Source organism: Haliaeetus albicilla, chromosome 6 (assembly GCF_947461875.1).
Source record: "Haliaeetus albicilla chromosome 6, bHalAlb1.1, whole genome shotgun sequence".
NCBI lineage: Eukaryota > Metazoa > Chordata > Aves > Accipitriformes > Accipitridae > Haliaeetus > Haliaeetus albicilla.
This window is the reverse complement of record NC_091488.1, coordinates 39,356,282-39,381,191: the sequence shown is the minus strand read 5'-3', so window position 1 is coordinate 39,381,191 and position 24,910 is coordinate 39,356,282. Positions and strand designations below refer to the sequence as shown.

At 34.9% G+C, this 24,910-nt stretch overlaps 1 protein-coding gene across 5 annotated transcripts in view; it reads left to right on the top strand.

The window, feature by feature from the left end:
- TBC1D23 (TBC1 domain family member 23) overlaps positions 1 to 24,910 on the top strand; it is a 36,139-nt gene that overhangs the window by 7,831 nt on the left and 3,398 nt on the right. For 3 of the 5 annotated variants that reach the window (XM_069785709.1, XM_069785706.1, XM_069785705.1), the window contains 16 exons: positions 620 to 731; positions 965 to 1,070; positions 3,857 to 4,061; positions 7,145 to 7,268; positions 9,452 to 9,576; positions 9,689 to 9,732; positions 10,668 to 10,771; positions 11,548 to 11,670; positions 12,711 to 12,803; positions 15,390 to 15,560; positions 15,777 to 15,819; positions 16,541 to 16,650; positions 17,307 to 17,449; positions 18,644 to 18,688; positions 21,818 to 21,906; positions 24,753 to 24,888. In XM_069785709.1, coding sequence (XP_069641810.1) covers positions 620 to 731; positions 965 to 1,070; positions 3,857 to 4,061; positions 7,145 to 7,268; positions 9,452 to 9,576; positions 9,689 to 9,732; positions 10,668 to 10,771; positions 11,548 to 11,670; positions 12,711 to 12,803; positions 15,390 to 15,560; positions 15,777 to 15,819; positions 16,541 to 16,650; positions 17,307 to 17,449; positions 18,644 to 18,688; positions 21,818 to 21,906; positions 24,753 to 24,888 — 1,773 coding nt within the window. The remainder of the gene's footprint in view (positions 1 to 619; positions 732 to 964; positions 1,071 to 3,856; positions 4,062 to 7,144; positions 7,269 to 9,451; positions 9,577 to 9,688; positions 9,733 to 10,667; positions 10,772 to 11,547; positions 11,671 to 12,710; positions 12,804 to 15,389; positions 15,561 to 15,776; positions 15,820 to 16,540; positions 16,651 to 17,306; positions 17,450 to 18,643; positions 18,689 to 21,817; positions 21,907 to 24,752; positions 24,889 to 24,910) is intronic. The other 2 variants (XM_069785708.1, XM_069785707.1) reach the window with 1 other exon arrangement.

Here is a 24,910-nt window from a genome sequence, read left to right as displayed (position 1 = left end):
CTACGCTATTATTAACAAGTTCATATGTTTTAATCCAGTCTTGTGCACGTCCACACTTACAGTACTAGAACTTCATAGTTAAGTGAATCTGAGTTTGACTAAAAGGTCCCTTCCCATTTCAGGGAAAGATGGGGTTAAAAGCTGACTGTTCTAAACCTTTGGAATAAGTTTTCTGTTTTCTAGGTCATCTAATTTTATTTGAAAGAACTCCACTGTCTAATTTAGGTGTAATGTTTGCTTTGAATGCATTATGTGTGTGTGAAAATTTGCCATGTATCACCTAAGTTGTAAACTACAACTAAGTTTGCATTTTATGATGCATTTTGCAACATTGCCACTTCATGAAAACAAACAAAAAAATGCCCTGAACGTATTTTCTTTCTTGTATGTAAATTGAATGGAATTAGAAGTTGAACAAGCAGCCTTACAAATAAAGGAATAAATAACATTTTGCAAATATTTCTTTTTAGTAATGGCCAAAATGTCTTATATTATACCTTTATGTATGTGTGGGTTTTGCCTGAATAGTAGCCTCCAGTCTACATCTGTTTAGTGGATAAACATTGAAAAATGTTGTAAAATTCATTTTTGATAAATACATTACATATCATTATTGTAGGGAAAAAGATCTTGCAGACGCTTTAGAAGAAGGAGGCTGTGATCTTGAAACTGTGAGAAACATCATTCAAGGAAGGCAATTGCCTGCTGATCTGAGGGCCAAAGTCTGGAAGGTAAATATGAGCCTAAATCAAGAAGCAGGAAATCCTTGAAGTTGTGTTTGATTTGAGGTAAATTATTTAATTACCAGGCTTCTCTACAGAAGAGATATAGTACTGGAATTTTAATATGCATATATGTTGATTCAGCTTTAGAATATTCCTCTATATCGAGTTAAATTACTGAGTTCAGTAATTGGATAAAAGGACACTAAAATGTTTAGAGGGTTTTCTGGTTTTGTTTTCAGATTGCACTTAATGTTGTAGGAAAGGGGGACAGCCTAGCATCCTGGGATGGCTCTTTAGACCTACCTGAACAGAGTATAATTCATAAGGATTGCCAAGAGCTAATTGGTAAGTTCAATTATATTAAGATCACCTATGTGAAAACTTCTGCATTCTCAGTTGTCTTAGGGCTTTGTTATTTGAATTAAATAACCTGAATGATGATTACATTTGGGGGGAAGCTTTGAGGAGGAAGATGAGAGAGCAGAGAAAATCAGTAAGAAATCATGAGAAAACAGTAGTATCTTATCTGTACTCTGACTCTGGGATGGGTGGTGTCGTGGAAGTTTGAAGTATTAGCTTGTAAATGACAGTTTGCATGGTCAGAAAGCTTCAGGAGTTGAAAACATTGTAATTTTCCAAGCTCCATCTTTTAAACCAGTGTCCTTCAATTTTTTAATTGTCTAATGACTGGTTCGTAATCTGAAAGGCTGATGTAGCACCAAAATGCATATAACCTTTAAGCGAAGAAATATATTAAACATTTTGGACTTCAAAGACTATTTTTAAGAAAGTGGGGTTTTTTTAATAATGCTTTCAGCAAAAATGAAAGGTTGTGTTTGTGAAAGCAAGATGCTGCCAGGACATTGGAAATAATATTTCAGCATGTCTGTGAGGAGCTGCCGCAGGATCTGGTTGGTAGCTCATCACAAAAATGGCCAAATCACTGACACCATGCAACAGCATTAATATCAGTCATCAGATGATGAAGTCAATGCTGACTCATAAATGAGGATACTTCTTCTTATGACATAATAAGAGAATCTTCTGTTTTATTACCTGTCATGCTTTAATGTATTTTTGCACAATTGAAAGTTAAGGCAGAGAATGGGGTTATTGCATGCATACCTACCTACCACTTTTAAAATGCAGTTCTGTTCTACATTTTCTAGCTCTAGAATCTAGTAGGGCTTATTTTCCTTCTCTCTCTGTCCTGTAAAGGAAATGGGGGGAAATTCCACTGTGTTATTTAATCAGCGTTTTTTCAGGAAGATGGCAAAATGCTCCAATTAGTATTCATAACATACAAAATTAAGCACTTCAGTGTTTGTTAGTTCTCCTTTTGTCTTTATTGGCAAATATTTTGTAAGATGTAACAATATTAAACTGATTAAAGTAATAAATGTAAAGTTACTTCAGAATGAAGGTTATATAGAGATTTCAATTTCGAGTTGGATTAAATCTCTCTAGTTCAGTGTTTTAGCAAAGCAGGTAGTCTCCAAATTTGAAGTAAATCTTCAGATGGCATTTGAGTTTTATGTACTATTTTATTTTCCTGAGAGGTAGAGGAAAGGAAGTGCCAAATATTGGCTGGCTTTCATGGGAAAGTATTGAAGACTTCTGTAATAAAAACTTTATTTAAACAGTAATGAGACTCATGGGCTTCTTGTAATTAAGAGGGAAAAATGTTCACTAGAAATTTAATGCTACTGCATTCCTGTAGTGTGTAGGCATCTCTTCCCTCCATCCCGGCTATACCATGGTTATTCCTTCTTTTCCTGTAAATCACTGTAGCTATGGAAAAATTGACATAACCTGAGTGGATTAAAACAAATTTATTCCTGAAATATATAATTCATAAGTTTATTTAATATTAGATTTTTCATTAAAAAATCTCAAGAGGTGTTCAATATTAAAGCAAAAATTGTCTGAACTTGCGCAGAAGTCTGGGTTTCACTACAATCTGTATAATAAATATCTGTATATTTAACTGTAAGTAAGCTAAGTAGTTATTTCATCACATGGAGGAAGGCATAATTTGGGATATGGTACTGACATATTTCAGTATGTGTTAGATTCATTGCTTCAAGCAAGGTGGATGCCAGTACTTTTTCTGAAGTGTTGTCAGCCTTTTAAGTAAGAGTCTATGCAGAAGGATGCTTTGGAACTAATGAAAACCTAAGCTTTGTGTATGTATCCAACTCGATAATGACAGTATTTAAGAATGGTTTAGCTTGCTGCCTTAATTACAGAACTGGTTTTGTACCATTTTTTTTGTGCCAGTCTTCATCCAAATGCAACAATATAAATTATGGATTTGGAATTAGTCTGTCATTAAATAGGGGACATCTTTACTTTTCAGTACCTTTAGTCTGTCATTAAATAGGGGACATACTTGCTTTTCAGTACCTTACAACATTTGGAAGAATTTGAAACAATGTACTACATTATATAAAAGATTATATGTTCATGGTTACTGTATCTTCTGGTTAGCAACAATACCAAATCCAATTTAAAAGCCAGGTGTAGTTGTAAGTAATCAAGTAATTTCTCTTTTTATAGTTATTCTAACATCCCCAAATTTAAACTATTGTTAGGAAAATTACTTTGAAGTAGAGATTTAAAATGTGATTTATATGTTAATACTAAAATTTAAGTCTGTAAGCTTAGCTGATTTCAAACTACTGATTTTCATAAATTTGCATGTCAGTGGGCTTTTGAGGAATTGGAGGTATGCATTGTGGGTTGATCTGTTTGTTGTAGAGTTGAGCATAAGTTATGTGCTGAGCACATCAAATAGGAATAGAAGGAGGACATTCTGTGCATTAAAGAATCTAGCTCTTTGTTTCATATAGATCCTGGAAAACCCAAACTTCTTTCTTCCTGTTGTTGCGATATTTAAATGATATTTAAATGCCTTATCATACTGAGGTTATAAAATCACTTTGTGATTTGATGCTTTTTTGCATGCCTTTCTGTAAGCATTTAATCCAAGCTGCTACTTTTTTTGTTTGTCTGGTTTTGTTGCTTTTTTTTCCAAGCAGTCCCTATTGGTGCAATTGTGCTATGAAATAATCTCATTCAGTTTCTTTGAAAGGCTATTAATACAGTTTATATTGCTGTGCCTATTTCAGACCAGTTGTCAGTGCCAGAAGAGGAGAAGTCGGTATTACTTTTGGATATTGAGTCTGTTATTACTTTTTATTGCAAATCACGCAATGTTAAATACAGTTCTTGCCTCGGCTGGATACATCTACTTAAACCTCTGGTGCACCTTCGTTTGCCACGCAGTGATTTGTACAACTGCTTTTATGCTATCATGAATAAATTCATTCCAAGGTAAAACTGTCTTTCTTTTACCCGTGTTCTATTTTTATTGGCATTAAAAGTATTTTCTGAAAGGATGTGCATGTTGGTTTTGGCTAGAGTAGCACTGTTTGCAGCAAAGTTTTCAGATTCCTTCATGTGGTAATAAATTGAACCATCTTTCAAAACCTGTTGATTTGAAGTCCCGGAGATGATTGAGTTGGTTTAAGATGCAAAGAGTTAGCATGTGACTGATGTAGACTGGATGTGTCTTTTAAAGAACAACCATCATTTTGTGCAATATAAAAAATATTTTTTTAGGAACTATCTAATTCGCATATGTTATGTGAAAGCATTTTTTCTTTCCTTTCCTGGCATTTTTGATATCTAAAATGTTTCTATCCCTGTCACTTCAAAGTACTTCATAAGCACTAATTCAGTCTCAAAATCTCTTTAGAAGAAATAGTTGATATTTTCCCTTTATTCTACTGAGTTGGGACTGAAATGATTGGGTTTTTTGTAGTTGTTAGATTTTATTTTGTTTTAATAAAAAATATGAAATTGGAGATTCTCATGCTGTTATATAGGTGCTGTCACTAAAATAAATTTTTATTTATGTTGGAGTAGCACCATGCCACTCCAGCAAAGCTACAGAGTCTTCTAATTAAGACCTTGAGAAATAATATATGGATAGTCTGCAATTAAAGATCTGAGTCTGATTCCCTGGAGAGGAGATTCTGGCTGAGCTGCCGGGTATATGCCCATAATATGAAAAGTGCACATTTGGTTTTGTGGCAGGAAACATTTATCGGTCCTGTCACTTGACTCAGCTTGTGTCCATTTCTGATTTAAAATACTGTTGGGCTCTGCAAACTGTTGGGGGATAGTGGCATTATGGTCATGTAACTCATGTACTTTCAACCACAGAAGGCTTTCAGAGTGTCTAGTATTTGAGTTTCTCTGTAAGAACCTAGGTGGTATTTCAATGAGATGTAGGCTGTTTTGTTGTCTTTTTTTTTTTTCTTTTTCTCCAATGGGAGAATTAAAGGTATAGAGAGGCAATTTATAGTAGACTTGCAAATCTCTGCTTAGGTCAGTTTGGACTTGATCAATGTTTGACTGCTGGACCATCCTTATGACTTGATAAAAGTTTCATTTTTAACTTTTTGCTATTTTTTGTTTTTAAATCATATTTTTTATTCACATTTTCCCATGTTCTGTAACTATCGTGAAATATTTATTGGGAATTTATTCTAACAAAATGTTGACAAGTGAGGGAAATGTACAGCATAATCTGTTGGACCATGTTATACCTTAAATTTTTTTGGAAAGAGCATCTCTAGCAAGCCAAAGGAAGAACGAGAAAAAAAAAAACCAAACAAACATAATAGGCTATTTTAGATGAGGGAGGTTTTGCTATTTTTCCTTGGAAACACTGTTATTCTCAAGGCTCTTGGTATAAAGTGTCCTATGGATACCTATCTTTCTTTTCCTCTTGCCTTTCCTCTAGAATGATGAGTTTTCTGAACTATACAAAATTAACAAACAGTTAATATGGAAGTCCTAGGTCATTAATATTGTTTGTTTGGGCAATAAGTAGAAGAAAACACCATCTCAGGTATGCAATTGAGTAGACAATGATTTGTGTGAGAGCTTGTAAGGTAGTAAACTAATTAAAAAGCTGCAAGTGTATAATGGAAGTGTATCTCATCCCAGGAACCACGTGAGGAAAGTGCATGACATCTGCTTACATTACATCAATGTTACCTCTAACAGATGGTAGAAAATGGCTTTTTTGTTGTTGTTGTTTAAAAAAAACAAAACCAAACAAACAAAAAAACCCAATAACCACTCTTTCCTAAAGTAAAATGTAGGTTAGTTTCTAGGGCAATTTACTTCTGTTTAGCTAAATCTTGTTTTAATTGTTTTCGCATTGTTTTTGTTTTTCACCAGTCCTTCCGAGGGCTGAGCCTGCTGCTTCCATGGGGCTTCTAGCCTAGGAAGTAATGGGATAGGTACAGGAATTCACAATTTTGTTAAGTGGGTTTTCTGTTGGGTTTTGGGGGTGATTGTTCTTATTTGGTTGGGTGGGTTTTGCTTGTTTGGTTTTGTTTGTTTTTTTTTTAAACTGGATATTAAGGGTTGATTACTACAAGAGATACAAGAAGTAAAAAATTACTGAGCAAAACAGTTAAGCAAAATGTCTAAACAACATTGTTCCACTGTCAGTAGAAATGTGGAAAGATTCTTTTTAAAATTACTTTTGGGTATATATCCACTTTTAATGTTAAAAAGTGGTAAAGAATGGCTGACTGGAATAATTGACCATACTAACCATTCAAACAAAGTAATTTGCAAGTCTAGATTCTTATGCTAAATTCATTAATAGAATATTTTTCTTCTTTTCACACTTTTTGTTCTGTTAACTTAATGGGAAGTCAGAGTTCTTATGATAATTTCAAAAAAGAATCCCTGCTTATAATTTGCTGTGAATGTTTCCATTTTACCACCATAGACATACCTTTGTTTAAGAAGTTAGGCTGATAATTGTGTTTGGAGTTCTGTGTGTCAAGTTTTACATAAGTTCGCTTAAGTTTTTAAACACTTAAGATTTGTTTCTAATGTCTTTAAACAACTATTTCTTAATTTTAAATACTCTTTTATTTCCTGCTTGAAGAATTGACATTTAATTGTTATTCATGTATGAAATAAGCATCTTTTAAATTTCCTTGGGCTGCCATATTAGAATGATTTATATTTTTTTAATTCTATTTTTTGTTAACAACATTGATACCATGCTATCCTTTTGTTGATATTTAAATCTGTTTTAAATACTTCTATATTATATACTCTGTCAACTCTTGGCAATATTTTGTTCTTTCTTCTGCCTTATTAATATAGTGGGGTTTTCAGTGTTTGAGTTTTTTGTTGGTTTAGTTTGTTGGGGTTTTTTTTTTTTAACTCTTGAGGCAAGTTGACTTCATGATCAGACGCTGTGAATTGAAAGAACAATATAGGAAATTACATAATCACAACTAATAAAGAATTGCTACTATAAGTCTGACAACTGGAGTATTATGGGGGTGTTTATGATTATTTTCACTGGTACTTTTTAGGGATTGTTTTATGAAGGGAAGACCGTTTCATCTATTTAGACTGCTTCTTCAGTACCATGAGCCTGAACTCTGCTCCTTTCTTGATACTAAGAAGATGACTCCAGACTCATATGCACTCAACTGGGTAATAAAGTGAAAGTAGGGAAACATAATGAAAAATAAATTTCTGTTAAAATTTAAGTACATGTTGCCAGCTTATGGAAGAGTAGTACAAGCGATTAGAACTGCATATATTGAAAAGAATTGCATGTTTTAATATAGTGTGGGCTTTTTGTCTTTGGTTGTTTAACATATTGTATGAGATCTTGTTAACGTCACATTTTTATTGTACTGGAAGTTAATTGAGCCACTGATGTTAGGAACTACTTGGAATAAGTAAGAATGAGAACAGCTGACATACTCAAAAAGTAAGAAGCCGTGATGTTAGTTTTTATAGTGGGCAGCTGTATCGTAGTTATGGATAAACATCAGCCTGATGGGTCTTTTAAAGTCAAATTACTAATCGTTTTAAAAACCTCCATGCTAATAGATATATTTGTCTCATACAGTGCTATGCCTTTTAGAATTTAGGCACATATATTGTACAGCTCTTAAAGAATTGGTCATTTCCTCCTCACCTTAACTTCAAAACTGCCTCGAGTTGGGGGTAGTTATAAGGACACTTACCTCAATCATTTTTTTTTGGTAAAATTCATGTAGCAGGACTACAACATAAAGCAGCAAAATTCTTGTTTCAATACTACTTAGTATATGCAATACAAAATCATGATACAGTGTTTGCAGAGGCAAAGTCTGTAAATTAATAAAGAAGACTTTATGACCCATGAGCTCTTCTAGGCTCTTTCATACCTGTTGGCTTTGTAAAATTTTTTGTAACTCCCATGTACTTACAGTTAAAGAAATAAGACTGAAATGAATTATTAAACTGCGAGGTCTGTATTTGGTTTGTTGGGGGGGGGTTAAATATGATTTTTATTTTTTTTTTTTAGGCTGCTACCAATTTTAATATAAAAATATGTCCAGGAAGAATTTCCATATTCTCAAAATCTGTCTTTTGCCAGTCATCAGGCTTCAAAAGAGGAGTCAGGTCTTTTTTTACTACAGAATCTCCCTTTTTTTTTAAATATATATAATTTTCCTTAGTAAATACAAACTTCTTTGAAGTTGTTTATTAAAAGTTTAGTGATTCATTAGGAAAATATCTTCCCTTTGAAGGGAGGTAGAGAAATGAGCTAGTGTAGCCGCCAGTCCTCAATGGCTTTCTGGTGTACAATCTTGGAAAAAAAACCTTAAGCCATATTTTATGTTATGAGATTACATTAAAATTCCTTGTTTCATCTGTCAAAAACTGTCAGAAAACTTAGTCTGTATAGAGGTATTTCTAATGTGGAGAAATACATAAGCAACAACCAGTGATCTGTCATTGCCTTGTTATTCAGGGATGTTTTGTCTTCAGTTGCGTTTGACTTGGATAGATCTTCTTACCTTTTGTTATAAAAGTATACTAGGAAGTGTTGAAATGAGCTTTCGAAAGCTGTAGCTCTTGGTACAGAATTTGTATGCATCAGCAAGTTCAGTAAGACCCCTGTGAAGCCAGCTGGTATGCATTTGAGTTAGGTGTGATCACAAATATTATGTGGCATGTATGAAAAGAAGTTCCTACCTTTTCTTTTATCCACTTTGGACTTTGCATATCAGAGAGGATGTATTTTTAAATGGGAACATGGGGAACAGGCAAATAGTTTAAATGGTAATAAAAATTGTCTGTTGCTTGCAAATGTTTAATTACTCAGCCGTAAAGCATCGTAACGTAATGTTAAGTAAGTGATGTTGTCAAACTAATGTGCAACCGTGTTCAATTAGCTTGGTTCTACTGTGAAAAATAAAAAGAATGTTGTTTACAGGATCCTTTCAAAGCCCTATTTGCTAAGCTAGTTGAGTAAATATATTCTCTTATTATTGTCTTGTTGGTATAATTGGTACTTAGCACTGGCTATGAGCTAAACAGTGTTCCAGCCTGTTTGTGTTATCTCTGGTTGAATTTGCAAGGCTGACAATGTACAGCTGAGTTTGCCTTCACGCTAGGCGGATTTATTCACAGATGATCTGTAGTATTACTGCACCATTTCCATAAAAATTGTTTTTGAGGGTAGAACCATTCTTCAATACATGGTGCAAATGTATGTTTTAGCATAATTTTGTTGTTTTTATTTTCTTTTAGATATCTTGTATCTCTGTTAAAAATGTTATCCTGTTAAGATTGTTCCTGGTTATTGTATTTTCTTACACTATTGTCCAAATTTTTAGCTTGGAAGCCTCTTCTCGTATTACTGTTCAGCTGAAGTCACTCAGGCAATATGGGATGGATATCTACAACAAGCAGATCCATTCTTTATTTATTTCTTAATGTTAATCATCCTTGTCAATGCAAAGTAAGTGTATAGTTAATTCTTTGGGACATTCCTTGCTGACACAGTTTTAATCCACTTTTGTTTCATTTTGGTTTACTGACGTAATCTATGCCTGTGACTTTACTGTTTTCAGAGACGTTATCTTAGCACAAGAATCAGATAAAGAAGAAATGATAAGTAAGTACTTCTCTTATATAGCTGCTAGTATTCACCATATAGTATAATCCCCATTTATTATTATTATTAATTACTAAATAACTGAATTATTTAATTATTTCCCTGTGATTTTCTCATTAATGAATCCCCTTACCCACTAATTCCTTTCTTACTATTTTGCTGCATCACATTTGCTCTGTCCTTAACATTCTTTTTTTGTGTTTCCTTTTAGCACTCCCACATCTAGTTTTATATTTCAGTTTGGAGTACTTGAAACTATCACCATGTTCCTAAGTCCACAGCAGTAGCTTTCAAATCCTTCTTTAAATCTACTGCACTTGTTGCACTTTCCAGATTATTATCTTTGTATGCACTTGATTTGAGCCTAATTCATTGTTCTTGTCTTACCCTCTTCTGTTTTTATAGAAATTACACTAAATTTCTTGTGAGCCTATTTCACCTGCCTTTGTATTTTTTTCACATGGCATAATACAATATAATCAATAATATCCTACTAGCTAAAAATGAGGGTGCTTGGAATTTTGCATCTTTGCCGTATATTGCAGAACTACACCCTTTTACCATCCTGGACGTGTAACAGTACTACTTAAGTACTCTGTTTCAGAGGATTCTCTTGGTCAGCCGCCTTTAGAAAAGGCTGCTGACTTAGTATGACAACTGAAAGCTAAAACTATACAGAGGTAAGAGTGTGGTAAAAAACGATTTGCGTGGAAGGTTTGAACTTCTAGCAAATAGGATAGGTTTCCTGTGGATAAGGAGTATTGGCTGTATCTTCTCCTTCCACCTGGAGAGTGAATCAACATTCACGTTTAATCACTAAACTCAATTGTGTTATGCCTTATTAAAAATACGTTATTTTATGATGTGAAAAAATGTATGGTGCTTCTTTTCTACGTCTGAAATAACGGTGCACTTATGTTGTTTGTATATATCAGAATTCTTAGAAACTTCACCAGCCAATCTTGATTTAGAGGATATAGAAGATCTCTTCTCTTTGGCACAATATTACTGTAGCAAAACTCCAGCTTCTTTCAGGAAGGTAATAACAAAGTAATTTTGAAATTCTCTTCTTTTTGGTGACTGTTTAAGCTTCTGCTGAGAGGAACTTTGAATGGTTCATTGTGATTTTTTTTAAACAATTTTTTCATGTTGTTACGCTGGTGGTATTTACTGTTAGGATGTTTGAAAGATAAGAAGGTTAAGTAAAACATGTTAGAGAGAAGTTTCCCTGCAATATTCTTACTTCATGACTGATAGCCTTGTTTTGCAAACCAGGCTCTTGTAAGAACCAATGAAGCAAACATGCCATGCTGACACAATTGCATTGTAGTAGACTGCACAGCAGTCCTAGCTGTACTTACAACAGCAAACAGGAAAAAGTCACTTATTAGAGATAAAGCTGTCATCACCTGCACTGTTCTTGCAGTTCTTCCTTACTCAAGATATCAGACTTCAGTGAATTAAGGAAATAAAAGTAATTGATAGCCATTGCCTTTGGCTTGTATGTACTTTCTCTGTGTGTAGACAGGTATGTGAGATTTGGGGGGGGGTGGGGAACAAAAACCAGAGATGTTTCATCATGTTGGCATGGTTAGAGTGGCAAACAAGCATGTTTGTAATGGAAGTTCGGGCCTTGCCATGATTTTCAGAAAGAATTTCAGTTGATCAAAAGTTTCATGACTATGTGGACAAGATACACGTGTATCGGACTTAACATTGGTGACATAGTGGATATAGTTTTACTTTAAGGCTTCACATCTGAAGACAATAGCTTCAGTTAACCTTTTTTTTTTTTTTTCCTTCTTGCCTTATTAGGACAACCACAGTCTTTTTGGCAGCAGCTTGCTGGGCCTCAAAGATGATGACACAGACTTGAGCCAGGCTCTCTGTCTAGCAATTTCTGTGTCTGAGATTCTTCAAGCAAATCAGCAACAAGGAGTTAGTATACTGAATTACTTCCCCCCTGCTTCCCAATTCTATCAAAACGGAAAAGAATCACTTGCTAATTCGTGTATCACGAATATTTTTAAAGTGCTTACAACACAGATGAGTATTTGCTTTTTCAGGAAGAAGGATTCTTGTCTTGAAGTTGTCTGCCTTGTAAATGATCTGCTGACAGCAATGCATTTGTGCTGTAGCAACTAGAGCTACAGCCCAAGGGACCTTAATACAGCTGATCTGAATCTGAGGAGTGAGAGCTTAAAGTAATATCTCACTAATTTGACTTCCTTTCCAAATGTAGCTATTATAGAGGAAGATTTAAAACCCACTACTCAGTACCTTTGAGAAGAATGTCATTATGAAATATCTGTCTTTTGTCAACGAAAGGTTTAAACAGACAAAAAAATTGATTCAAGCTATTTCTCTAGTACTTAATTGCAGAGAGACGTATGGACTTCACTTAGAGTATTTAAGACCAATATATGGATAATAGTGTAGCTAGATTCCAGTGTTTCTTATTGACTACTGGCTTTTTGTAGCAGCTTCCAGGCCCCAGTTTCATCAGGCATACTTTTTTTTTTTCCCTAGTCCAATTAAAGTTAAGCATCTGTTTATATCCTGCTTAAGTCGGTGGGATATAAAGCTATCCTTATGTGCTGTGCTGAGTAGTAATGGACTGTTGCATTAGGACTTCAGACTTGTCCCTTCTGATGTCTTGTTGATGCGTGTCTTCGTACCCCCTGTATTTCTTCTCAGTAGAGGTGAAATAATTACACTGTGTGTATTGCACTTAGGTGGCCATTTCTGCTGTACAAGCTGATGGATTAATGCGAAATCACTATTGGAATACTGTTGGTAGTCTGCTAACTGTAGAAGTTCAGATTAATCAAACAAAATAAGATTTTCCAATAGCTGTTAGCCCCTTTGAGGGGTTCCTGTAGTATTGGAGTTAGTATTAAAATATAATTGAATTATGTACTTTTCCATCAATTACATGATTTTAAAATTTTCTAACAGGCAAAATCTCTCTCTTTCAGGAAGGAGTAAGGTTCTTTGTAGTGGATTGTCGTCCTGCAGAGCAATACAATGCTGGGCATTTATCAACAGCATTTCATTTAGACTCAGATTTGGTTCGTATGCTTTTTGTTTCTTTACTGATTTTTGAATCCTAAGTTAAATAGAAGGAGAGAGAAATGTCTGTCTTGAAAAATAAATTCTCATTTAGTTTAGACTCTAGTCTGTTGACTGCAGTGTCTACCTATGTGATGAGGTCTCAAAAGTTAGCTTCTCTAAAGGAGATTGGTGGAATTATCATTTTACTGAGAAGATTAGTCCTTAATGACATTAGAATTTGGGATTCCAGACTTCCTGTTCTTTGGTTAGAACTGGAAATCCATACAGGCTAAAAACTAGACATTGCTTGGAGGAGAAGTCTCTTTTTAGCATCATAATTTCTAATGAAAGGTGTCACCAATTTTGACAAGTAGCTTTTTTTTTTTTTTTTCCCCAGCCAGTCTTCATACAGCCTGCTTGTAAGGAGAATATGTAAGGATTTGGTTGCTCCTTTAACATTTTTGCAGTACAATATGAGAGAGGAAGTGCATTAATTTTGGGACTGAGATGTACTGCGGACTAATTACTTCATTAAAGATTTTGCTGTAGTTTCCATTTGATTCTGAATTCCTAACTGAACATTCAATCATATTTTTCTCTGTCCTTTTTTTCCCAAATTGCTTACACTTCAGCTGGAAGTATTCTTCACTTCTAGGTTAACCCTCTACTATTTCACTTCAAGCAGTCTATGGATGCTGCATGGAATGCTTTCTATGTATATACCCGATAAAAGGCTTTTTTACTTTTCTTAGTTAAGAAGCTCAGTCCTGCATCTATTATCTTTACCTCTCTAATTAAAATTAAGTATTATTCAGTAGTATTTGCACAAGTATAATTATATAGGAGAGAAAAGGAGGCTGAGGGCAGACCTTATCACTCTCTACAACTACCTGAAAGGAGGTGGTAGCAAGGTCGGTGTCGGTCTCTTCTCCCAAGTAGCAAGTGATAGGACAAGAGGAAACGGCCCCAAGTTGCACCAGGGGAGGTTTAGATTGGATACTAGGAAAAATTTCTTCACCAAAAGGCTTGTCAAGCATTGGAACAGGCTGTACAGGGAAGTGGTTGAGTCGCCATGCCTGGAGGTATTTAAAATATATGTGGATGTGGTACTTAGGGACATGACTTAGTGGTGGAGAGATGGCAATGTTAGGTTTACAGTTGGACTTGATGATCTTAAAGGTCTTTTCTAACATAAATGATCCTATGATATAGTGTTCTGGTTTTAACCTAGGTCAAAAATTATTTAGGAAAAAACTTTCCCCATGGTATGTGGGTGTCCTTCCGCTAGCCTTAATTGAACATCATATTCAATAAAGTAGAAATAAGCATTATAAATTATTAAATAGTTTAAAAACCTAGTAATATATGAAAAAGAAGTCCATGAAGACAATTCTTAAATTGGATGTGATTAGTTCGTATGTATTTAAATTAAATATTGGAATTAACTTCTGCAGTATGGGTCAGTTGGTATGGTTAGGATCCTTCATGAACCACGCTGGATGAATGTCACCCGGTTCCTCTGTTTTTAGAAGTTTAATGCCAGGAAAACGTTGTAGGGAATAATCTTTGAGACAAAAAGCCATTAATGGAACTTCAGTGTGTTTTATATCCTTGTATGTGCAAAGTACAGGCAATTTACTTTAGGAGAGGCAATGGGGAAAGGACTTTGGAGTCCATGTCATTTATAGGTGGGATAGTCTTAGAGGAAGTAGTGAGATTTAGCACCTATGTAATAAAGCAGCAGTATGTGGCTCTAGGAGAACCCCAGTTAAAATTCAGGTTGACTTACTGATGGCTAGGTTGTGTACTTGTTACTTTGTACTTCATCATTTAATCCAGTGTAAAGGCTAGATAATGACAATCCTCCTCCTTCCTCCTTCCCCCCCCAATCCAGTTACAGGTCAGTATTTCCTTATTAATTTAAATAAGCGCCTTCCCCAGAAGAGGAGGTTAAAATTTCGGCTGTATTTAGAAAGTCATTGTTTCTCCATCTCTTTCATATAGCAGCTTATTGGTTTAGCATGCATAATAGGCCTTCAGGAGACCACAGCCTTAACTTTTTGAGACTACTAAGAATCCTAGGTATCTCCTTGTACTCCTGATTGTAATTTTTTTTCAAAATCTTGATAAGTAAATGAGAAAAACCTTAGTGGGGAGACAACAAGGACCTTACTGGCACCTAGAAATTCTGGTATTTTAAAGGGTTTCAAAACTCCAAAGTTTGAACATGTTGCGCTTGAGCGTATGTAAATACAGAAATCAGTCCCTCTGCCATATTGCCAACTTAAGGCAACGTGAAAGTTCCAAAGACTTTTTCCACTATTATCTGGTGGCTGCAAAAATAAACTAACAAATGTTAGCTGTGTTTCTTTCCCGGGGAGAGCAAGGTGGAGTGAGGAAGAAAAGGATGATCCTCGGTGTTCTTTATATAACATGAGGTCTGGGTCAGGCTGTCTTTTTTGTGAGTGTGTGTCTTTTACAGTGCTGATGTTGCCTTGTTTGTGCTTAACAAATTATAACCATTTTCAAAATTTGTATCTTTTCACAAGTTGTGTTATAGTATGTTGGTGTCAAACAGCACTTTTTGTTTGTTCATTCCACAGATGCTTCAAAACCCATCAGAATTTGCACAGTCTGTAAAATCCCTATTGGAAGCACAAAAACAATCTATTGAGTCTGGCTCCGTAGCTGGTGGGGAACATCTCTGCTTCATGGGAAGTGGCAGGGAAGAAGAAGATATGTATATGAACATGGTGCTAGCACACTTCTTACAGGTACAAGTAAATTGCTGTTGATTTTAATAGCTGAAATAAAGTGTCTGCATGTATCATTGACGCTAAATGGCAAAATATTTTCCCCTTAAAATCCTAACTGTTTTATACATTACTCAGGTTTACAGTTTTTATGAAGTTAACCCGTGTTTCATTACCATGCTTGCAAAACTCATTCCACAGATTTTTACTTCAACCAAAAATGTCTTTCTTTTGCAGAAAAATAAGGAGTATGTAAGCATTGCCAAGGGAGGATTTATGGGTAAGCTTATTAATAACGAGCTTTGTTTGAGAAAACTTGGTATCTTAACGCTGTTCATATTTTTATTGGGCTTTGGCTAGAAATCAGCTAAATGAATAGCAAATATGTCTCATTTCTCAGGTTTTTGTTTTGTGTAAGTCAACACTGTGCACTTGCACATTTGTGGTTAACTGTTACGGCTTAATCACATTTCTGAATGGTGAAAAATTAATACGGGAAGTGGGGAAATTCCCTCTTTCTTCTAACTTATTCTTGATGTTTAGCCTCTGTCGATTGCAGATCTGTATGAAGATGCTCCTTCATAATTACTATTAATTGTTGTTGCGTTTTCTTAAATCATCAGTTCATAATTCTGCAGTTTATGCTGCTGGACTCAATCAGGCTCTACAACAGCAGAGAGATCTGTTCTACAATATGAGCATAGAGGCATTGCTAGTCAATATGTGCAGTGTCATAACAGCTACCTTTAGGGTCAAAGCAGTGATTTATTTTTAGTTGCTGCTGTATTTTAACTGTTTTCTTTACTAAAATAAAGATTATCCTAATGCCTTTGAACTACTGAAGGAAAAGCCAAGGGTGATTATAGCGGTATCTGACTTCATCTGTTTTATTAAATCATGTGGAGCAAAAATTGTTACTGATTAGTCTTGGATATACAGTATTTTCATCAACAGACTAATTTCAGTGTGGTTCTGAATGGTTTTTAATGGCCTTTTAACAGCCCTTCAGCAGCACTTAGCAGATATCAATGTGGAAGGACCAGAAAATGGATATGGCCACTGGATTGCTAGTACCTCAGGCTCAAGAAGTAGCATAAACTCATCTGTTGATGTAAGTGAATTCTGAGCTCGAGTGGTATAGTGGGATGGGAGCCCCAGGTATACTGAATTTTTTCTTCATATTCCTCATTCTGTTCTGTAAATGCAGTACTGCAAGTCATGATTGTTTTCAGTTGTATGTTTAATTTCCAGCTATATTCACTGTCTAGTTGGAGGTGACCTAAACATGTTTTATCCTCTTGAGAGGAAGAGCTTGTAGAGAAGAAATTGCTGTAGTCATTCTCCAGCAGAATATATGTAATGGACAATTCTTTTCCTGGCTCTTCTTCACTCTGGGAATAAATTACTACAAAACTGGTATACACTTTCATGGGAAAGCTCAAAATTGCCTCCTTTCTACAGCTAATATGTTGTATGTAGAATTTGACTTTTAATTTGCATACAATTTATCATTAATGTAATTCCTTCCTCTCTAGATTTTCACAGCAGGGTGCTCAGTAATAAGGTTTGTTAAGCTTACTTTATTGGATCATCTTTGCATCAGATATTGTTGCTGTCATTTGATAGAAGTCTAAAAGAATACTGTAATTAATGTTCTACTGAGTATCAAAAAGTAGGTTACTATTTTGTAGTCTGTTTCCTTTCTTAAACTAGAAATGAAATAACATTATTTTATACAATTAATCCTGAGAGGAGTTAATTTTACAGGGTGATTCTCCTAATGGTTCAAGTGATGGAAAAGGAGTAAAGTCCCTGGTGAATAAAATGACGGTTGCTTTGAAGACTAAATCTGTGAATGTGAAAGAAAAAGTTATTAGTTTTATTGAAAATACATCTACTCCAGTGGACAGGTGCGTCATTTATAACTTGCTGTGAATTAGCAGTGAGGAATGACTTCCCATTTCAGGTGGCTATTCTGTAAATGTGAAGACTGTGCTAATTAGAAAAAAAGTTATCTTCCAGTTTCAGCTTTTAAATTTCCTACACCTACCCTCCTCACAATTTTATCACGACACAGTAAGTCTACTGTGCTGCCTTAGTATTGCAAGACCAGTGTGAGCTGCCTTTACTCTTGAATGTTTATCTAGAATTTGTCACTGCATGGTTAGTTTGACTTCTTATAATGTGTCATTTCTTTATTCAGTCTAAAAAAGTCAAGAATGATTTCACTTTTATTTCAGTTCTTCCCCATCCTGACTCTAATGGAATGGGTGAATGACAGAAGGACCCTGACCTTCTGGACAGGGTTTTTTTTGTTGTTGTTTTGTTCTGTTTTGCTTTTTTTTACCAGCCCATCTTGTCAAGTTGAGGTTAACTTTTTTGAAGATCTTGATTTTTCAAGTCCTGATGTAAGCTGCTTTTCAAACCCAGAATCCACTCTTGTTCATTTTTTGTATCTTCAAGTAGAGCTGGGAATGAGAACATGCAAACATGTTAAAAGATGCTTCCAAATGTGGAAGTCATTGTTCCAAATACTTACCTTAACTACATAAAAGAATAATAGCTTTCATCTCTCAAAGCTTTAATTGAATAGCCTGTTTTAGAGTTCTTTAAAATGCATCCTCTGGAGTTGTATGTTGCAAAGATATTGGTATTCAAGAATCTTACAGAGCTAGTGTTTGTTTGATGGCAGGATTTAACATACATGCCAAATGAACAGTAGTTTTTAGTAGTCTTGTACCTAATCAAAAGGTACAGATTGTGGCTTCTTTTTGTGTTGGAAAATTACTTTTTTAATTATTATTTCACAATTGGAGGCAAAAAATCTTAAATAGCACTTGGTGGTAGCTTTTGTTGTGTGAAGAATTCAAGTAAGGCTTATATGTAAGCCATACATAGCATGAAAAATGCATCTTTTACAATTTTTACAAATATTTCTCTACCTCATGGCTAGCTGTCATGAAGCATTGCTTTTATTTATAAGCATCCTCCTTGAAGAAGATACATTGCCAATATAGAGCATTTCAATTATTTATCTAGATTTTTCCTTTAAACTTTTTTTTTTTTAATTCTTTTGTTCTGTCCTCTGCCCCAATGTACTATAGAATACCTTTCAATATTCCCTGGCCAGACAGAGCAAGCCTGGAGCGGTAAGCTTGATAATTAAGCAGTCTGACTAAAACCACCTTTGTCGTATTTAGCATGGCATTGCAATATTTGTAAGCATTGGTTACACTGACAAAATTGCTCGCATATTTTAATATTAATTTTGGGGGTTTGAATATATTGAAGCTATTGGGTTTTACAAGTAGTAGTCAGGGGACTAGAGGAAGAAAAAAAGTGTATTGGTAGTGCTTTCTTCTCTTAGTTTCTGCTTTTTTATTTCTGTTCTCTTCCTTGCTATTGCTTTTTATGGAGTGTTTTTTTTTACTTGTCATTTCCTGTATACATTTTATTAGTGACTTGTACTAGTGAAAGACACCAGGAGCAATTACTGAACAAATTATGGCTTAAGGTTTTAACAAGAGAGACTACAACTATGAAAAGGACTTGTTATAAACTGTTCATAAAGCATCATCAGAGCTTAGATATAACAGGGAACCCATAGAGAAATTCTGTCTGGAAATCTGGAATTTTTATGCTTCTCATCACATGGTGATAGAACATGCTGATAGAAACAGAGATGCTCATTACTGGGAAGAGAAAAATGCTGAGTTAGTCAGTAAATATGCTTTGCAGCTCTCCCCCATCTTGTTCACATAACTACTGTGTTTCACGCAAATGTGGAGTCCCTTCACATTTGTCTCAGATTTATTGCCTTATAAATATTTCAGAAATAAAAATTGTGAATTGAGCTTATGTAAAATTACTTCTGATAAACGAAGGACAGCTCATGCATAATCACTGTGGAACTTTGGTTATACTTTAGGAACTCTATGTTGTAGCTTTTGGCACTCATAAACTGAAAAGCATGAAGGTTGCTGCTGGAAGAATTAATGAAGATTTAAAATGCTGTTTGGGTTTTCAAGGATTTTGAGCCACTTCTTCTTTCAAGTAGTTTTCACATAATTTGAGATAGTATTTACCCATAAGCATTACAGAATGGTGTTGCGTGAGCAAAACCAACAGTAATGTTAACCAGTATTCTTTTAAAAAAAAAAAAAAAAAAGTGGGAATATCCCAATAGCACATAAGATATCTTGTTTATTTAGAAATCCTAAAATCATGGGGATTTCTGCCCACATTTTGTTGATCAATTTTTAGAATATCATAAGAAAGTGTTAAAATTCCAACTTAAAACACTTGTTGACTGTGGTCGATAACTGAAAGGCACTTAGATCTGCATTTGTAACCAAGAAGTTTTGATATATTGAATTATACTTTGGTTATTTTACTTGCTCCTTTCACTCACATTGCTTATTTTCTTTCATTGGGAAGATGCAATAATAAATTTGCTCACACTATGGATCACTAGACTATTCTCTTAAAATAGCAGGTCTTAAAAACCTGGAATGGCATTCTTTTCCCATCCATTCCATTAGATCCTCTTTGTGTTTATCACCAATATATTTCATTTTGCAGGTTTGCCACTAAAGGGAATTGCATTCAGTTTGTAACAATGTAATGATGGCCTTCCATGCAAACAGGTTAAAGGAAATCCATTTCTAGTTTAAGATGTTACCAGATTTTTATAAAGTAGCTTTTTACTTTCTCTTGTCTTGACTAACTTTGATCTATAAACACCAATGAGATCTTCTCTTAAATCCTCTCTGTGTAATTCAATTTGCCACTATTTAAATGTGTTTCTTCTTACCCAATTGGTTATGTATTACTAAAGCATATTTACAAAAGCCTCCATATAGAAGCACTGCCCTCTTGAATTGTCAGTGTCATTGATGCTTATTGTCTTAAACACTAATGAGCATGTTTTTGTATGTTTATTTTTTGTTTCATTGTAGAATGCATTTCTAGTCTTTTTTCCTATTAAACATTTCCTTGGTTTGTCTATATTAGTACATTTTAGCCATAGAAAATGTAGGTTTCTTTTTTAACTTTCAAATATGCTTTCAGGTATACATAAGTACTAGCATTCATTTATACGTTAGTAAAGAGGTTGCCTCTCCAACTTGGTTCTACAATAGCATGCAAACTGGAGTTAGTGAATACACTTACAACAGGAACCAGGACTTACAGTTTATAGGAAATATGAATACACATTATGGGGAGAGAGTTTATAGAAATTGAAATGGGGGAAAAGGACAGGCATGTTTTGGTTTTGTTTTGTTGTTTTAAACTAGGGACAAGTGTGTTTTGGGTTTGTTTTGTTTTTTTAAACTACTACATTTTGCTAGTTCTAAAGGCTAAAATCATGAACTGTTTCTTTTTTTCAGCAATTACCTGTTTTGTAGCTTTCTGAACCTTTAGCTTTTCTCATATTTTTCTGGTATTCCCAGCAGTTGAGAGCCAGAACTTTTAACATGACAGCCATGACCATGTAATCACAGCAGTCTGGGCTGGAGCTTTAAAATATCTTAGGATTTGCCACTGTTACTGTCAAACATTAAGACTCAGTTGTGTTTGTGTCATTTAATATGATCTGTAGAAATAGATTTAAATGTGATTTTTGAGGTCAATATTTATGCAGAAATCCCAGTGATGCTGGGATGTTAGCAGTAGGAATTGCTTGACCAAAGTTTTCAGGATTTGGCTCGTGCTGGAGAAAGTAATGGACAGGAAGTCAGAGTTCACACTACAGTGGGTGGTTTATAATAACCCCACTTCAAAGTGCTTAAGGTATTTTGTTATCTTCTGAGGAATTAACCAGAAAAATGAGCTTCCAGACATGTTAGTTAATAGTCCTCATTTTTTCCTTTATCCCAATTTGGCATCCTTGTAAAGCTGCCCTGACTGTCCAGAAATATTTCAGTTTCATGCTAGAAACTTCATAGCATGTTGTCAGTTTTCAGGTCTCTAATGTATTTTTTCATTTGAGAAGGTGACCAGAAGTTCTTTTTAAAACAAAAAAGTATTTCTTTTCACTTTATTTGTTACAGGTCAGCCTTGCCAAGTAACTGAAATACATGCTTTCACTAACAAAATTGCTTGATGGGTCAGTCACAGCTTCCTTGCAGGCAGCTTAATGAAATTTTCTTGTCCTCCTCAGTTGCACAGTTGTTCGCATTTTGCTAATGTGTTATTGTAGGAGTCATACCATCAGTTTGAAAGTTACTTTTCTTCTCCCATCCCATGTCCTCTCCTGCCCTTTTCATTGCCAACAGACATGTCAGCAGCAGTGACAGAGTAGGAAAACCCTACCGTGGTGTGAAACCAGTATTCAGCATCGGAGATGAAGAAGAATATGATACCGGTACAGTAGATTTTCTTCTTGCCTAGATTAGCTTATCTAGACAAAGTTATTAAATTTGGCTAAATCGTAAGAGTGTACGTTACATCTTTGTCTTACAAGATGACGTTTTTCTAACTATTACCATTGATCTTGTTTGTTATGGTGGAGTCTAGGAACAACCAAGAAAGAAACATCCTCTTCAAATATATAATAGCAGACTAAGTAAAAAAGATTTTGTGGTAGGTGCCAAACAGCCAACAGGGAGAAATGGAAATAGATGGGTTTAGTGCATCGTTTCTGTTCACTTGTTATTTCTGTAGTAAAGATCTCTATCTACACTGGTCTTGTACGTGTAAACCTGCAATTGTACCTCTACTACTCACAACAGTAAGCAAAATGTAAAGGACCTAGTCTGGCTCATAGATCTCAGGCTGAATCTCTAGCATTGGCAATTATAACAGTCTGAATTTCTGAAAATATAGTTGAAGCTACTTAAGATGGGTAAAGTGCACACCTCTCCAGTGTTTTGTACTTTGCTTTTTGGCATTGAATCTATTAATAATTGAGTCATCACTTGATATGCATGCAGAATGCTGTATAAAAACATGCAATCTTTATTTAATTTTTTTATCTAGTTGAAAAATTACAGGGAGAACTAGAACACCACACTTTTCACAAAGGTTTTCTTTTTCGAGACCAGCACTAATGTTAGAATGGTGCAGACCTACTCCTGTTCTGGTTTTGTTCTGGTAGTGTTAGCTCACTCCCAGCCATCACCATCTCACAAGTAACTGTTCTGTGACCAAAGGCATACTCGGCTTCATGTGAGAAACAAATAACAGGACTAAGAATTTTTGACCTGCAAAAGAAATAATTTAGGAAGATTAATGAAAGAGATTCATAGGATCTAGAGTTGTTTAAATAAGATAGCAGACAAACAATGACCAACTGTTTGTCATCAGTAAGAACTGGGAAGGAGCAAAATGAAACTATCAGGCAAAAGCTTTAACACTAACAAGATACTTCTCCAAATGCCATGTAATTAAGTTTGCACAGTTCTTTGAGCATCCATAATAGTGTTTGGCAAAATCTATGTGGATTCAGAAAACCAGGTCCTCAAAGACGAATTGTCCAGAACATATTTTCAGAAATGGTTGTTTGCTAATTTCTATTTACATTTGCTTTTAAAAGCACTATTAGACTTAATAAGTAAGCAGAATCACTGCAATGATTTGAATAAGCAAAGCCAACACATATGAAGTGAAATATATGTTATTTTGGTACAGAAGAATGCAAAAAATGAACTTGTTTCTGTAAAACTGCTTTTGTGAAGTTTTAGTGTGGGTTTTGTAATAAATAATTGCAATCAGCTGTAATAATTGCAGCCTGCTCTAGGTGACCCTGCTTGATTAGGAGAGTTGGACCAGATGACCTCCAGAGGTGCCTTCCATTCTCAACCATTCTGTGATTCTGTGAAATGATGGTTTTTGTTCCATTCCTTGCAATTTCGTAATGTATTTTTTCAGTGGAAACCTTTTCAGAAGTTTGGCTATAATTCTGAATTGCTTTGAAATAAATAGTTTAACAAAGCGTAGAAAACCAGCTTTGAAAAAGACACTTTAAAGAGGTGTCCTTCGAAGTTATTTCTGGGAGTAACTTCTGTGGATTTAAAGTAGTTCATTGTTTTAGATAAATAGATTGCTTAAATTCTTCTAATGTAGCACCAAACTACTATGTAAACATAATCACTATATTTAGACATAAAACCAGTATTTTGCAACTAAGTGATAATACTTGCAGGAGTTTTGGGTGTTTAACAGAGGTCTGTGCTGAAAATTTTGGGTTTGAGTATGTTCTTAAATGTCCTTAGAAAAGGAGGTGAACCAGAAGACAACAATTTCTGTTAATGATTCAAGGTTATTCAAGGTTGTAAGGGTAGACTGAAGAAGGAGTCTTTTGCTAGTCTGAGTGACTGGGCAATAAAATGGCACATGAAATTCAGTATCAATTAATGTGAGGTGAAAAAGACATGGGAAAAAAACAGTTCTAGACAAAACGGTAGACTGATTTGGCTGTGTCCAGGAGCAGTAGGTTTATAATAAGTAGGTGCTCATTAGCAGTCAGAAAAGCAAATCAAATGTTAGGAATTATAAGGAAAGGAACAGAGAATAAAACGGAGGTCATTATGTCACTGTATAAACCTATGGTTTACCCACACATTGAATATGGTTTGTCTTGATCCTCTACCTGAGAAACAATATGTTTGAACAGGAGAGGGTTCAGAGAGGGATAAGAAGGGTGAGGAAAGATGCGAAATGGCTTTCATAACAGGCATAACTGAATATTAGAACATTGGTTATGTGACATAGGCAATTTAAGGGAGGAGAAGTGGCCCACAAAAATAACGCCTGGCCTGGAAAGGGATCAACAAATGTTTATTTCTTCTTGTACAAGAAACTAGAAGCCACAAAAGGAGGCTTTCCTGGAATGTAGTTGACATATCTTTGGTACTTCTTGCCAAAAGATATTGGTGTTGTAGCTGCAAAAAGTTCACGTGGCTTCAAGGAAAGTCTGGACAAGTCCATGTAAAAGACGTCTATTAAACTTTACTGAATGGACAAATCAGACCAGCCTAAGAAATCCCCTGAGCTGAAAATAGTTGTCTGCTGAGAGCGAATTGGAAGAGAAATATCAGATATGCATGCCTTTTTCTTTCTTCCCTCTGAACAATTGTTTATGGCTCGGTGGACCTTGGTTTGAACCAGTGTAGCTACTGTGGGTTTAAGTGAGTTGAAAATTTCTCTGATGTTGTGTGAAAATCTTTTCTTTTTTTTTTTTATTTTTTTTATCCCCTCCCTTCAAAATAGATGAAATTGATAGCTCCTCTATGTCAGATGATGATCGAAAAGAGGTCGTCAACATCCAAACATGGATAAATAAACCTGATGTGAAGTATAACTTCCCCTGTAATGAAGTAAAAGAAAATGGACATATGTTTCCCAGGTACTGGAATTAGTCCTAAGCT